Source organism: Strigops habroptila, chromosome 4 (assembly GCF_004027225.2).
Source record: "Strigops habroptila isolate Jane chromosome 4, bStrHab1.2.pri, whole genome shotgun sequence".
NCBI classification, from domain to species: Eukaryota; Metazoa; Chordata; class Aves; order Psittaciformes; family Psittacidae; genus Strigops; species Strigops habroptila.
Genome location: NC_046358.1, coordinates 35,918,149 through 35,933,626, shown reverse-complemented (window position 1 = coordinate 35,933,626; position 15,478 = coordinate 35,918,149). Strand labels below are relative to the sequence as shown.

At 45.8% G+C, this 15,478-nt stretch overlaps 1 protein-coding gene across 5 annotated transcripts in view; it reads left to right on the top strand.

Annotated features, from left to right (window-relative positions):
- The first annotated feature begins 5,721 nt into the window (after positions 1–5,721).
- Positions 5,722–15,478, top strand: part of FLVCR2 (FLVCR heme transporter 2) — a 34,128-nt gene continuing 24,371 nt past the window's right edge. For all 5 annotated transcript variants that reach the window (XR_003990913.1, XM_030482439.1, XM_030482438.1 and 2 more), the window contains exon 1: positions 5,722–6,246. Coding sequence is in view for 4 of the 5 variants with exons in the window: in XM_030482439.1 (XP_030338299.1) it covers positions 5,737–6,246 (510 nt within the window). In the remaining variant the exon portion in view is untranslated. The remainder of the gene's footprint in view (positions 6,247–15,478) is intronic.

Here is a 15,478-nt window from a genome sequence, read left to right as displayed (position 1 = left end):
CGTTATGACAGCGATGATGTGGTGTCCTGGTCCCCAGGACTTGTCCCAGGTTTGTCTTTTTTGCTGCAGAGCAAGTGGGAGGCAGAAGAGGAATGTGCCTGAGTTCAGCAGTGAGCCATGCACATTTCCAGTGCTCTTTAATTATTAATGCCAGCTGCAAGCAGTAGCAGATGAAAACCTTTTTTGTGTCATTGGCATGAACTGGTATGACTCACTGAGATGGAGGCTGGAGGATGCTGAGTAAGAAGGGCTTATATACTTTGAGCTTTTGGTATTTGGGGTTAATCTGTGACCCTGATCTGGACTGGGGATGTAAATCTAAACTGTGGCTGAGTTTTGAGTCTAGCTGGCTCTTTTTTCACTTCTTTTATTCTGAGCTGAGTGAAGAGATATTCATGTCCCATGTGCATGCATAGTGCAAGGCAGAGGAGTGAGGTGGGTTTGCTCCAATGACAGAGCAAACAGAGCCTAAGCGTGGCTCTCCTTACAACTAAATATCTCCACAGCTTTTCACAAGCAAAGGTTGAGAGCTGGGCTTAGATGCTCGAGCAGCGCAGCAGGCTAACCACAGTTTTATACAGCTTTTGGATTAGAGCTGATTCTCATCCGGCCAGATCAGAGCATGGGACAGAGCAAGTTGACATCTGTTTGCAGAAGACCATGCAGAAGTAGTGTACACACCCTGTGCCTCTAACCAACAACCAGCATATCTGAAGTAGGATGAGTGTAAGTAGTCTTCGATGCTACACACTCCTTTTTACATCCTTTTCTTGCTGCAAGAAGGCAGCTGTCAATATTAGCACTTCAGCCATGCCCTCCCATATACCTTTGCAGTTCAGACCTATATAATTCATCCATACAAATATTGCACCTGAACTGGACAGGGTTAAATTAAAGCCATTGCTGTGTTAAAGCCAGGCTTTGAACAGAGAGATTAGATCTGTAAAGAGGTGGTAGTTCAAGATGCTGTTGGCAGCCGAGATTGGCAGTCAGGAGCAACAGCTCTGCCCCTGGCAGGGCCACAGGCAAATCACCTTAACTCTTTGAGCCCGTTTCCCCTGTAAAACAGATGTAGGTGATGCATCCCCAGTGAAGTTCTCCGTGAGGATGTGCTGAAGGGGAAAAATATGTTATTTCCCTTCCTGGAGTTATGCTTTTGAAAAAAGGCCTTATACTTTGAAGAGGATAGGTTTGGTGCTCAAAGTTATTCCCTGCACAGTTTTGGTGGTTTGGAGGACTGCAGGCTTCTTTAGATGGGATTTTAGATTGTACAACTAAGCCATTGTGTTTTCTGGAGAGGAAGGTAATTTTTGCAAGATTTGGAATGCTGCGGAGGCTGCATGCTGCACTGCTATAAAGGTTGTTGTCCATCACTGTACGGATTTTTACACAGGAAATGTAACAGAAAAGATTCATAAGGTTTTAGGGTATTCATTGTGTATCTAACCTACTGTCATAACCTAATCCACTGTATATACAAGCTGTACGCTGGATCTTGCTTTCTGGTGGCTCCTGGGATGTAGTCAGCTATAGATGCCAGCAAGGCATCTGCTCCATAGGGGAACAACGTTGCCTTTGTCCAACGGGGCAGCCCTTGCCAGCCGCCCTGCGCTGAGTCCCCAGCTGCATATTGCATCCAGGTGTGACCAGAAGTGAGTGGTTCTGCCAGCTATTCGAGTCTTGCCGTTTGGTCTAGTAATAAAGCTACCTGACTTCTGAAATCCTCCACTAAAGCAGTTTGGGTGTTGAACCCCATACAAAACATTTTTGCCTCCACCAACAAAGATCTTGTAGTCTTCTCTGCAACATCTGTTGTGAAAGGCTGTGTGGGATAGACTGGGAGATCTTCTGACATCTCTTCTAGACCTTAATCATATCAGTTAAAATGTGACAGAGCCACCTAAGAACTGCACTAGCTAGGTCTTCTAAGTGCAATGATGAGATTTAGAGGCACAAATCACAATGCCATGAGTTTGAGAGCAAGGGACATCCTGTGATCGATCCTTTGAGCTTAAATACTTCCCATTTAAAGGGAGCCTAAGCATTCCCTGAAGTCTCTGCAGGAACTGCATGGCTGGAAGATCCAGTAGATCCCTGAGTACTTTTCCCTGGCAACCTTCACTTTGTGTCCACCTACTCCTTGAACCTCTGATCTAGTGTGGGAGAGAAAAGGCATCAAGGCATTATCCTTTCCACAATATTTTTCTAATATGGCTTCCATACACCTTCCAAGCCGATTTTCACCACCCATTCATTATGGTCTTGCTTGTCATCAAGGCATGTTGCCATCCGCTAGAAATCAGAAAGGTGGATTATCATTGCCAGTATCATCCTTAACATTTACATGTACTGGGTGGGCTTTGAGAAAACCAAACTTGTTCCAAGGCATGTTCTTCAGTCCTTGCAGAACATAAGGGAATCTGCTGTAAAGGCAGAGTATATTCCAAGAGAAGTCAGAAGTTGTATTTCTTGAGATCAGTAGGGAAAGCAGAAATGTTAGGCTCTATGTGATGGCCTGTACCATTACCTTTAATTTGGGCCCTGCTTCTGCCCTTAGTTTAGTGCCTTCCAGCCTTCACAGATACTTTTGGCTACAGGATCCTGTAACCTTAGCACTTGTGTCAATCTCCATGTAAAAGAGGTTTCCCTCTAGCTTTTAAATCCACTTCAAGGGGTTGTCCTGAAATATAAATAATTTTTCATGCCTAAAAATTCTTTATATAAAGATTCTCTGATGAGGGAAATCCAAAAGCAGCTGCTATGTTGCTTGCTGAGGGAAAAATGTTAATCTGAGTAGAAACAGATGCGGCAACGGAGTGAGGAAGAAATGCAAAGCACAGGGGTTTTATTTCGGTCCAGAAATTGGCAAACGATATAAAGGGGTGATTGAACAGTTCACAGAGGCAGAAACAAAACAACCCTGAAATCAGACAGGAGTTCTGGGAAGTGTGGGCCTGTAGGTATGAAAAATAGTTGACTAAATCAGCTTTGGGGGAGTCAAAGTTGCTTCCCTGCCTGGCTCATGTTCTGGCTGCAGTCACCAGAGGCTGGGCGCTACTTTCATCTGTCTGCTTTTAGCTGTTCTTTTCAGCAGGGTCTGTGTTTTAGTCATTCTTGATTTACTGTTTGGCTTTTCTGATTTGACTAAGACACCGGTTTAGTGTAAGCAAATAGCTCCTTGCTTGGCAAGCTCTGGCTTGCTATGGACTTTTTGTTGATGATGGGTAAAACTGAGGATTTTTGAGAGAAATTTGGGAGCTGAAGATTGAACTGAAACAAAACTCAAGATGACAGACTGCTTCTGACTCCAGTTTGGAGTAGGGCTGGCAGGGGGCAAAGAACCCAACTTGTGTTTCTTATTCTTCTCCCATATTATTGAAAGATTTTTCTAGGTGTGTGCTCTTGTTTTAGTCACACATAAAGAAATGTAACTGTTCTCAGTGTTTCCTTAATGTATGACAGTGTCTCCTCAACTCTTTCTTTTATTATTTATACTCTTTCCACTTTTTCTGTAACTTAAACCTGAGAACCACACTCAGTCCCTGTTAGTCACTGGTATCTTCCTCTTTGCTGCCCAGAGACCTTTGACTACAGCAGACTGCCATACAGTAACTAACTTCATTATCCTGCATTTATCCAAGTTTACAAATTAAAGGTGCCATGGACTGTGGTAGCACTTTCAGTTACAGATAGCTAAAGATACATTCCTAAAGTCTGTAAATGAATCTTTAGAGTGGAAAGCATTTAACTTGGCATGAGAACTCTGACTAAAGTCATACAGACCTAAATATAACATGTAGGTGACATATTTCAGTTAGTTTTGGGTAACTTAAATAATGTCTTACCATCTGCAAATTTGCTCCTTGCTCTGCTTTTGGGATTATTAATGGCTGACAGTACTCTGAGCAGTCCCAGTTTGCCATGCTAAAAATTGCCTGTTTATTTCTTTTCTTGATCTTTGCTTTCCACCTACTCTTTAATTAATGATAGTGACTACCTCTGGGTAACTTTGATTTCCTCATAATATTGTGGAGAATTTTATAAAGACCTTTACAAACCTGATGAATCTAAAAGTTAATTTTCTGTACTATTTTATATCCTCAAAGTTCCCAGACTATGCAACTGTTGGACTGTGACAGTCCTTTTCCCTCTCCATTTCACCTCTGCACTTTCTGCACTGCTATAACTTATTGCATTTCTGACACATTTAAATTACAAATGCATTAGAACAAATTCTTCTGTTCTTTCTATTGTCTCAGTACAGTGCTCGGAGTAACTTTAGGTGCCTAAGCTAATAATAAATGGGACTGAAAACCTCTTTTCTGGCTCTTGCTTCTGAATTTGCCTTTCTTGTTCACTACATAAAAGGACTACACTATGGTTACATTGTACCATCCTAACCAGCATTCCAGTGAAGCTAGAGATTGACTGGCAAAGCTGTGGGCTGAGGACCGGGAGAGCAGGAAGGTTTGCAGCTCTGCTCTATGGTGCTTTCAGCAGAGCACATAGTGAAGGCTGTGATGGCTTTGCTTATCTCCAGCTGCACTCCTTGGCCACTCTCTTGGGAGTAGGACACCCAAGTGGGTGACAAGCAGTGAGCTGTAAGGATACACAGCAAGAAGCACTTAAGGTGACATTTGCTCTCCTTGGAATAATTTGTCCAAAGATTATTTTTTTTCCTTGTATGGGAAATAAGAACATAAAGGCACCGAAGCTGATGGTCTGCCCTTGCTCCCGGCAGTAGTCAGGTGGATAACTCAGAGGAGCATCAGCATCAGTAACCTCCGACAGCATTCCACAAAGCAAATACAAGCCAGAGAAACTTCACTTTTTCATGTCCTGACCCGAGTCCTAAAGACAGCTCATCACTGCAGTTTTTCCAAGTGAACTTTGAGCTGTGAGCTGTGTGGAAAAGAGCTGAACACCACCAGCATGCAACCAAGTCCACGTTTTAAAGCTCGCACTGAGTAATGTCTGTACAGTTCAGATAACAGATTGCTAATTAAATGAACTGTAGATCATAAGTGATCTCCAGGCAGATACCTGTCAGACTGGTGTGTTGCTGAAGTTATGGGAAAACAAGAACTGACTCATTAACTGCAGGTTTCCCAGGAGGATGAAAACAAACATCACTTTTGGCTCTTGCGCTTCAGTCCCACTGAGGTGTTTTAATTTTGACTTCACTAGATGATTCCACTTCATAGTGTGCCATCTCATGAAAAAACCCATCGGAAGCCAACCCAAATGAAACCTAAACCGGTTCATCCTCCAGACGTCCACCCTGGCATCTCTGGCTGGGTCAGGTGCTGCCCACATGCACACAAGCCCCCCCGGACGCTGTTCTAGGTCAGTCCACGGCCTGTTCGTCACCCAAAGTTTACACCCTGAAGCCTCTCCTGCACCGCGTCGTTCTTACGCCGGGGCCTCTATTTAATGGCGGGGTGCTGGCGGCCACGGGGACGGGTCGCTGTCCCTCCGCGCGGCCCACGCCACAGCTACTGCCGCACAACGACCCCGGCGGGGCCGTGCTCCCCCGGGCAGCCAGGCGGCGCGGCAGGGCGGGCCGGGGGGCCGGGCCGGGCTGGGCCGGGCCGGTGGCACCGCCCCGCGCCGCGGCCGCTAGTGGGCCCGGCGGGGCGGCCGGGCGGGGCTTCCCGGCCAGGTGGGTGCCGGCGGGGAGCGGAGGCGTGCTGAGGCGAGCCGAGACGGGCCGGGCGGGCGGCCTGCGCTGCCGGCATGGTGAAGGGGGAGCCTGCCGGGGCGTCGGCGCTGGCGGCGGGGGGGCAGGCCGCTGCTGTCACCGCCGGGGTGCGGCTGTCCCGGCGTCGCTGGGTCGTGTTGCTGCTCTTCAGCAGCTACTCCCTGTGCAACGGTTTCCAGTGGATCCAGTACGGCAGCATCAACAACATCTTCGTGCGCTTCTATGGCGTGAGTGCCTTTGCCATCGACTGGCTGTCCATGAGCTACATGCTCACCTACATCCCCCTGCTCTTCCCTGTCGCCTGGCTGCTGGACAAGAGGGGCCTGCGCCTCATCGCCCTGGCAGGCTCGGCCCTCAATGCCCTGGGTGCCTGGGTGAAGCTGGGCAGCCTGAAGCCACGCCTCTTCCCTGTCACCGTCCTGGGACAGGTCATCTGCTCTCTGTCCCAGGTCTTCATCCTGGGCATGCCCTCGCGCATCGCCTCCGTCTGGTTCGGCTCCCGCGAGGTCTCCACTGCTTGTTCCATCGCTGTCTTTGGGAACCAGGTAATGGTTCCTGGCTGGCCTGCACAGGGATGGGCTGTTACCTGCCTGGCCAGAGACTGGGGGTACTAAGGGAGCGAACCAAGGAGGGGGAAGGTATGTGTAGGCCTTGGAGAGCAGCAGTAGTGGTAAGAGGCATGAAATTCCCTCTGGGAAATGCAGCTGGTACCTGGAGGGATGCAGCTGGGGTTAGGCTGTGGGCTGATGGTGGTGGCAGATCTATATGGGAGATCTAAGTGGGACCTATGTCTATAAAAGTTGGGGGCAGCATGGGGGTTGTGTATGATTCTGGCTTTGAGAGCTGTTTGGGCTCAGGATCTTCTCCATTGCCCTCCTACTCCTGTGTCTGCGAATCTCCAGTCCAGGGGTACGATTCAGTTGGACCATTGGATGGGCTGGAGATGAATGCATGGTGCTGAGAAACGCAGTTCAGGCAGAGTGTCCTGCAAACCTCAGATCTGCAGTTGCATCTGGACTTGAAGCTGCAGTGTCCTCCTCCTGCTAACAACTAGGTGGGACTAAGAAGATTAGCGGCCTACTTGAAAGGAGTACTTGACACTGAGCCCTGGAGGAAGAGGACTTTAGCACTTTTGTACCCCTTAAAAGTAGGTACAGGGTTTTCACAAGCAGTTGCTTTGCAAAGAAACAACAAAGAAACCTTCCATCAGGCTAGAAGGAGGTAAGCTCCCTGAGCATTCTTGTATCAAGGTGGGTGAGGGAGGCCAGCGATCCAACACTTGCTCAGGCTGTGATGGTCTCCTCTTGTAGTTAGCTAGTGCTCAGAGGAGACACGTTTTTCCACAGCTTTGAAAGGATCAGGTAAATACTTTCTTGACCCTTGCACCGGAACACCCACTCATCCCTGTTGTATGAAGCAGACAGGCCAATACTGATGCAATGTGGCATAAATTAAGTGAGTTTGGCTGTGCAACGCTGACATGAAGAAGAGGGAAGCAGAACCTGGCATTAGCTGCTAGGCTGGACCTGTGCCCCTTGCGTTAGTACATAATGTACTCCCCCACACATGACTTGTACCACCCTGGAGCAGCTTTGATTCAGCCTGTGGGTAGCTGCTGTTCAAATTTGAACGGTTTGCAATTCAGGTATTTTCTAAAGCAGGTTCTTCCTCACAGACAACTTTATGTGCAGTGGGTTTAAGGTCTCCTTTCCCCACATTCTTGGGTTTCTGTGATTATTTAGATACTGCTGAGGCAAAAAGAGGTGGATGCTCAGAAATGGTATTTGAGGAACTGAAGTTTGTGAAACACTGCTAGGAATTTAAGGAGTCTCTTGTTTATGTCTTTTGGAAAAACATACTTATCTTTCTCTGAGTGAATATAGGCTTTCCTCTTTGCTGTTATCACCCAGGCTAGTGGGCTGTTTTTTATGTGTTTTAAATGAATCTTTAGAGTGGAAGGCATTTAACTTGGCATGAGCACTCTGCTGATTCAGGAGTAAATAAGTAACTGAGCATTTTGCGGTCAGACTTTTTTTTTAATTATTCAGGTGGAGTTACTCAACAGTGTGCATAAGAAATCCAAACAATGAGGTTTTCAGCCTGTGCTCCATGCCTGTGTGGTATCCCCATTGTCCAAAAAGGAGGAGGTTAGTATAACAGTTACGAAAAGCAAATTTTCAATGCACTTCTGATGCTGAACACTGTTCTGGGGTTGAACTGACATGTCGATGAGACCTCAGTTCAGTACATAGTCTTTACTTTGTAAGCCCAGGCTTTCCTTTTAGAGAATCAAATCAGAAGTGTCAAGGAGCAAAGGCAGAGCATACTCCGTAGGAAGGACCTATTAATTCCTTTAGTCAATGGTCTTGAGGTCTATAATCAGAGTGAATGAAAAGTCGCTATTTTGTTTACTGGTGATGTTGTGCAGGGGGAAGAAATAGAGGCATCCTTTTTTCCTGAGTCTGCAGTTAAAGACTGTGTTTTAGGGAGTGTTAGCAAAGGTTATAATACAGTGGGTTTGTAATTGCAGTATGCCAGTATGGCAAATTATTCCCTATACTCATTCCTCTACAACTGTATGGTTTTCCTTCCCTCGCCACGTCACTCAGTTACATATCCTCAAGGCAGAAAATTCTGTCGTGAGTTATCACGATTATTTTTATTGAATGCCAAGCACTGATGTCGCCCTCCATCAAGAATTGCAACCAGCTGCACGGAGGAGCAGGGCAGTGTCGCTGTTCTTTTGTTTGGTACACCTGCCTGCTTTCTGCTCCTGCTCTCTCAGCTACCTCAGCCAGCACTTAGGCAGTGTTGCCCTGAGGAGAGTCCTGCCTGCTGGTTCATCCAGGGTCTGCTGGGGTGGTGTCTGCTCAGGACACTGCTGCTGCTTGCTGAGTGGTGGTAACCTTCAGGTTGAAAGTTAGCCCTGAACAGTAAATAATTGAATCAGTCAGGCTGGATATTGAATATCTTCTAAGAAAACCCAAACAAACTGCAGTAGAGTATTGGATTCTCCTTCTGGGCCATGCTTCTTCATGCTCATTGGTTTTAGGCCTCTCTCTTACTGCTGAATCTCCCTGTTGTCGCTTGATGGGAATGGGACATGGGCAGCATGCAGAGAAGTGTGTAACTGTTGCTCAGGGGCAATGAAAGAACATTTGTGTATGTTTGTGACCTGGTGTTGCTTTACTACCAATATTGTTATTTTTTTTGATTGAAAGAGACCTTGTTCCTGGCTCTTGCCATTCTGACAAAGAGAAACATATAGCTGATAGGATTGGAAGTAAAGATGCGGGTGTGTTAGATGATCTTTCTGCTGTAATTTTGCCTCTCATTTTTTAGCAGGGGTTGGTAGAAGTGTTGATGTGGTCTGGGAGGAAAGAAAACTTAAACTCCATGTTAACCTTTACCTCTGGGGAAAAATGATTCTGCACCTTACTGATCTTCAGGGAGAGGTCTGTCCTTGTTCTGATGTAGCTGGCATGTGACTTCAGAGATTTAGGGCTTCCATAACAGAAACTGCCTGAGGCAGAGCTTTTAGATGCTATCTGCAGATTGCTGGGAGTGCCAGTCTAGCAGTGATTAGGTGATGGCTTTTTGAAGTGGACAAACTGGATGATAAGCTGTGAATAAATTCAGGAGAGAGAATGAATGAAGTTCAAAAGGACCCTAGTGGGTCCTCTTCTCTTGTTCTCAACTGGGGGAAAGAATCTGCATGGGGTAGTGAGTCGGGAGGGTGTTGCCAAGTAATTGGGTCTGCAACATCTGAATGGCTGTTGTTTTTGTGCTGATGAGCCTGAAATGCGGTTTTGTGCTGAGCATGTGCTGCTGTTTCATGCCTCACTACCAAGTCTGTTCTGTACCTTTCGCCCTTCAGGAAAGTCTAAAAAGTGTTGTGGAGATGGAGCATGTCCTGTGGAACTTCTGTCTTCGAGTGGACTTCTAGATCTCTTTGGCCTTTCTGTCCCTGCTGGAGGCTCCCGAACTCTTCAAATGAAATTTGATCCCTGTTAGAAATAGAGGCAAGTGGCGGTCTGCCTCACACCCCTGTGTAGCTTGGCCCTGTAGGTTGGCCCTGGTTTTAGCTATTAGAATAGAGAAGATTTTTAGCAAGGAACCAAGAGGTAGTGACATTCTTTATCCCCTGCTTCCTTCTTCCCCTTGTAAAGAAGGGCAGGGTGGATCAAAGCACTTGAATCGCAAGGACTGCTCTGTGGCTAAGTCTCCGAGATCCTGGATGTGGCTCAGTGTGGGAGGGTGTGCTGAGCAAATAGCAACGTGGCTTTCCCAGGAATGCCTAAGTTTCTGTAAATGGACACTGGAGCCTGAAATGAACTTTTTCTGCCCATTTCATCTGGTCCAGCCATAAACTAAAGGCAGCTTCCCTTTCTCCCTCATAGAAGCTGTTGGCTGTTAGGTCATGTTCTGTGGAAGTTGCATGGGAGTTAAATGAATAACTGTAGTGTTTTTGCTGGGAGGGCTGTCCTATGGCACCTTCAGCACTTTCCCTGCAGGATCCCCTGGGGTTGGCTATGTTAGGTGACTATGGTAGGTCCAAAGTATTATAACCCAACTGAGGATTCCAGCAGCAGCTGAGGTAGCTGTCAGAACTGAAACTCCTCTTCTGCTTTATTCTCGCTTATCCAATGCTGTTGTTTTGCTGTGTTGCATTTCTTTCCCAGTAAACTGGGGCTGAGAGGCTCTGAATGACTTGCATAGAGAAGTAGTCTTCATCATATGGCATTGCATCATATCAAGCAGCATGAGATGGTGCCACAGAAGCAGAAGTGTGATGAGGAAGGGAGTTTGCTTTGCTTCCAGAAAAGCTTTGGTTGTGCAAGTGCAGTTTGAAAAAATCCATTATCTCCCACGTCAATGGGAGAGTGAAAAAGAGCCATAGCCCTATCTTATCTTACCACAAGGCCTGGATTATAATGTTTCCTCTCACAACTTGTGTCCTTTCTGCTTTTTAAAACATTGCAAGAAAGGTGTCTAAGCTGTGGTTTGCAAACATTTACATACGTTAACTTCTTGACTATCTACATTTCAACAGGCTCTTTTTTAGTTTTGCTGTGAGTGAGGGTGGGACAGGTTGCCCAGAGAAGTTGTGGCTGTCCCATCCCTGACAGTGTTCAAGGCCAGGTTGGACGGGGCTTTGAGCAGCCTGATCTAGTGGAAGGTGTCCCTGCCTGTGGAAGGGGGTTTGGAACTAGATGATGTTTAAGGTTCCTTCCAGGCCAAACCATCTATGATTCTGTGATATTCTGGACAGCAGTCTGTAGGAACTGGCAGCTTCTGCTTTACATAGCTCTTCGGTTGGGTATTTTCAATTCTACTGTAGCCTTCTGTATAGAAAGCCAGCTGGGACCCATGCTGATAGCAGAGGATTGGGAAGCTGATATGCAGTAGGAGTCACAGGGTGTGAGAAGGGGGTGGCTGTCCGCTCTCTACAGATTGCGATACATGCGTTGTAGGGTCAGAAAGTTTATCTATCTCCTGCGAAATGTCATGGTTATAGTGTGGGAGGAACCTGTGGTTAGAAAAGGAGGGAGCACTGCAGGGCAGGGCTCTGACACACAGACAAGAGGAGAGGAAGAGGCTGTGTAGCCTAGGGCTTTGCAATAGCTATGTCCTCAAAGGGGTTCCCTGGGTGAATGGAGATCCAGGTCTGATGCATTTAATTATGTTGGCAGAACTGTCGGAGAGGCATCTGGCATGGGTTCTGTATGTATTGAGCTTGGTTCAAAGTCCCCCCCCCAACGTCCCCCCAACGTCGCCCCCCCCCCCCAAGCAACGTAGTGAGGAGAGACCTTCTGTTCCCCTTCGTAAGAGCTTTCCTACTGCAACAAGAGGAGTGTTGTTCAGATCCAGCAAGCTATGCAACTTCCCCCTCCTCCCACCTGTCAGATGTGTCCTTTTGCCACTGCCAGTTATGTTCTGCATCTTTGCACTGATTTTGCACTATAGGGTAGCTAGTGTGGGCTTCGTGACATTCTGATCTGTTACTGAACAACATGGATGTTGCTGTTATTTGGTTTGTGTGTTTTGTCTGTAAGATTTTTGGAGAGACAACGTATTGTTGTGGTGGCTATCTGAGACAGAGGTTTCTAGAAGAAAAATAGTTGCAGCATGCAGGCTGACTTTTCCCTGAGAACCTTGGCTTCCCTGGTGATAACATTGTTGGGCCAGTTCTCATCGCTTCTTTGGGGAATCTCATAGGATTTGTTTTTAAGTTCTTGCTATCTGAAGCTATTTGTATTAGAATCAAGTATAATTAAAAACAAACCCCCCAAAAAACCCAAAAACTCAAAAACAAAAACCCCAAAACCATTTCTACTATTTTGTCTGGAGAAGAACATCTTGGAAAATGCGAAGCCCTACAGGCCTAAACATATCTGTCAGAAAACAGGTAAATCGGTGTGTACAGCAGGACTGACTTGTTAAAACAATTAAAATATCAGTCATTTTCTTCCAGAGCATGGTAGTCCCTCTGGTTTTCTAGAGGATTCCTCATCTCCTTGGTTGATGTGGATGTTGAGGATTAGAGGTAGTGCTGTGCACTGTAAGTAAATGGTTCAAGGCTGGTTCCTCATCTCCCCTGCAGCTGCACAAATCTTTCTCCTCGCCTGCTTTCAGAGACAGCGGAGGAGAGGCTCCAATAGCAATGGAGAGGTTGCGTCAGTGTGACCTTCAGAAGGCTTCTGGCAGTGGCCCTGCGTGGGTGGCTCAGTGTAGGGCTGCCAGGAGGGAAGTCTTTGGCACAGGTCAAGTGTTGGTTTTATTCATGCTTTAAAACACTGATTTAGAGTTGCACAAATGTCCCTCAAAGAGAGGTCTGCAGTGGGTAGTTAGATTCTCCTAGTTCTGTTCTCCAGGCTTTTCGGGCGTGGTGGTGGTGCCTGTGGGAGATTGATACCCAGGTCAGAAGGAGTGTGAGCCCTGTTAAAAGTCATTCTTCTGGAAGTGGAAAAATAGAGTAGCTCCAGTGCTGTATTGACAAATGCAATGAACTCTCTTTGCTGAGAGCAGGTGAAGCCCTTGATTTTATTTAATTTAATGTTATTTTGTTTTTTCCCCAAAAGCATTTCCTTTGAAAAGGTACAATGCATCACACCAGAGAAGCATCTGGTTTAGGTCAGGCCAAATTTGTCAAGCAGCCCCAGGCCAATCAGTGATAACTGCTAAGGGAAAGACAGTAAAAAAAGAGTGTATCCTCTTAACTCTCCAAAGTCTTGGACTGGGAACTTGCTGAGATTGTTGAAATTGTAGTGTCTGAAAAGCCTTTTGTATTGATAACAACGTGTAAATGTCAGTCTTTTGATTTCTGCCCATTTGGCCAACCCCAGGCCTTCTGGCTCTAGGGGTTTCCTGGGACTCCTGCCTCTGCTCGGCCTCTTGAAAATTCGCATCTCTTTTCCCTTCCTCCATTCCTGATTTGAATATTTGGTAACAGAGTGGAGTTAGCAGTTTGGTGTGTTTGTGTGCAAGTAGCGTGGGCTTTCTGTGGACTTGATCTTGACCATCTGGTCCTGATGCCTCATAGAAGAAATTCGTTGAAATAAATTAAGATCTTCCACTGACAATGCTTCAGATTTTTGCCATGTGAAGAGGTTCTGTCGATGTGGAAACTTCTCATAGTGATCATCTTTTGGCCTTACAGACTTTGACAGGCTTCCTGATTTTTCTGTGTTTGAAGAGTTTTGACTTAGTTTGTAAAGTTGTTCTAAAGTCTTTTGCTAATATTCTGTAGGCTTACACCACCTCTGATGTAGTGTCTTTACATAGCCTTAATACCACTTGCAAGCATTTAATTTCTTTTTCTCCTTTTTTTTTTTTCTTTTTAATTTGCCTTTAACCAGCTGCTTTCCTTTTAGGCAGCTCCCTCTTGAGTCGAATATTGCCCTAGTTCTCTAGAGACTGGGGGTTTTCTTTGCTGCTGCTGGAAGGAAGCTGAATTTGAGTGCCATGCAGAACCATTCTGTAATATTGAGCATGGTCACACTGTGCTGCTCTAGGTCTATATCACAAATTGTGCTGCCTCTTAAAGATTCTCCTCAGAAAAGAGTATTTATGGAATCCAGAACTGCAGTCTCTGCATCATCCCTGTCATGACGTTTATTTAGCCTGCAAAGGCATTGCCAGAATTTCTCACTGTTGCACTTTTTCTGCCCTTGCAGCATCTCTCTCTTTCTATCTTTTAACAATTTAATTGATCTTCTGGGTTTGGTGGTCTTCTCTGTCAATATTTGTGCTTACTTATGGAATTTTACAGGGCTTCTGTATTCTTGTTGCTGACTCTTAGTTTTCTTTAAGGTGAAGACCTACTCCTCCATTGATCATTCATTTACAGTTTTTATGCTGATACTGCACTGATTATCATCCTTCAGCAGACTCTTAGTATACAAACAGCTAAACTTAAATTAGACATCCCATTTTCCATTTCAAGACTTTTGGTACATTTATACCATCTTATTAACCACTTGCTCTTGGTTTTGTTGCCTGTTCTTGTATATGCTTGAATCTTGAATATGATGTTGTTGGGACGAGTCCCTGACAAAAATTCAGGTAGGAAATACATTCCTTCTATGCTTTATCTGCATTTAAATAATAAGTCATCTGACCAGTGTGCTTTGCTGTAGTTGTTGATTTCACTGGTATTCAGTTTAAAAATTACCTTAAAGCTGCCTTAAAATAAAGTGCCAGCAGCCTGGTTCCTGAGAAGAGAATGTCAAAGATCAGCACAGTTGCCTGTGCTTTGGGAGTGGGGATGCTGAATGATCTGCCAAGTTTGGGTAACTGGAGCCTATCTATACAGGTCTTGGAGACTTTCTGCCTGTACAAAGGTTGGAGATGCTAATTTGTATGCTGGTGAGGGGGACTGCACTATGAACCCTAATGACTGATGGTGTCCGTAAGGAGAGTAGCACAGATTGTTTGGGAACCATCCTTGTTTTTACATTGCTTTGTTTTCCCAGCCCGGACACAAGAGGTGTGGAGAAGGGAGAAAGTTATTTGTCCCTTGCGAAGGTGTCCTTAAATTTTCTGGTTAACCAGTTACCGTGTTGTCTGTTGGGCTGATGGTGACGTGGGCACTGGCCTGCTGTGAACCAGGCTAAAAATTTCCTTGTGAAAGGTAAGGCTGTATAATATTCATCATGGTTTTGAAAGGTTATCTTCATTGCTAAGAATGGTATGAATAATCTAGGGTCTGTGAGTACCCTCCAGGGAAGTTTTAGTTTTAGTCAAGTCAGGGAACCTCATCTTCATAGAATTAATGATGCCAGTTTCTCTGAAGTATAAAATGTAGCTTCTCTTACTATGGTTGCTAGGGCCAACCCTGAATGTTCTCATTCCTGACAGTACCTTGAACCCACGGCGCGCATCTGTAGTCTATTGGTGACTCTTCCAACTGGCTGCCTGTGATGACCCAGCACCAAGAATGAACTTGGCACAGATGCCTGTTGCTGATCCTGACCCAGCCTATGCCAGGTCCAAGTGTAGGGCAGCTTGACACAGGACAAATTTGTCCAGATGTGGTTCAAAGTTACTTGTCTGTAAGATAAATAGGGCGTCTGCATCTAGCAGGTAGCTCTGCCTGAAACCTAGGTATCCTTCCTGTCTCAGAAATCCACCAGCTGGGTAGAGGAGGAGGGAGTTTGTGGAGAGTTTTCTAGAACTGAACAGCACAAGCTGATTTTTATCCCTGCTACCAGATGTGGCACGTCAAATGTATTTGTTCTGTGTTCTTGATCCTGGACAGTGAGTGGGTCTTCCAAA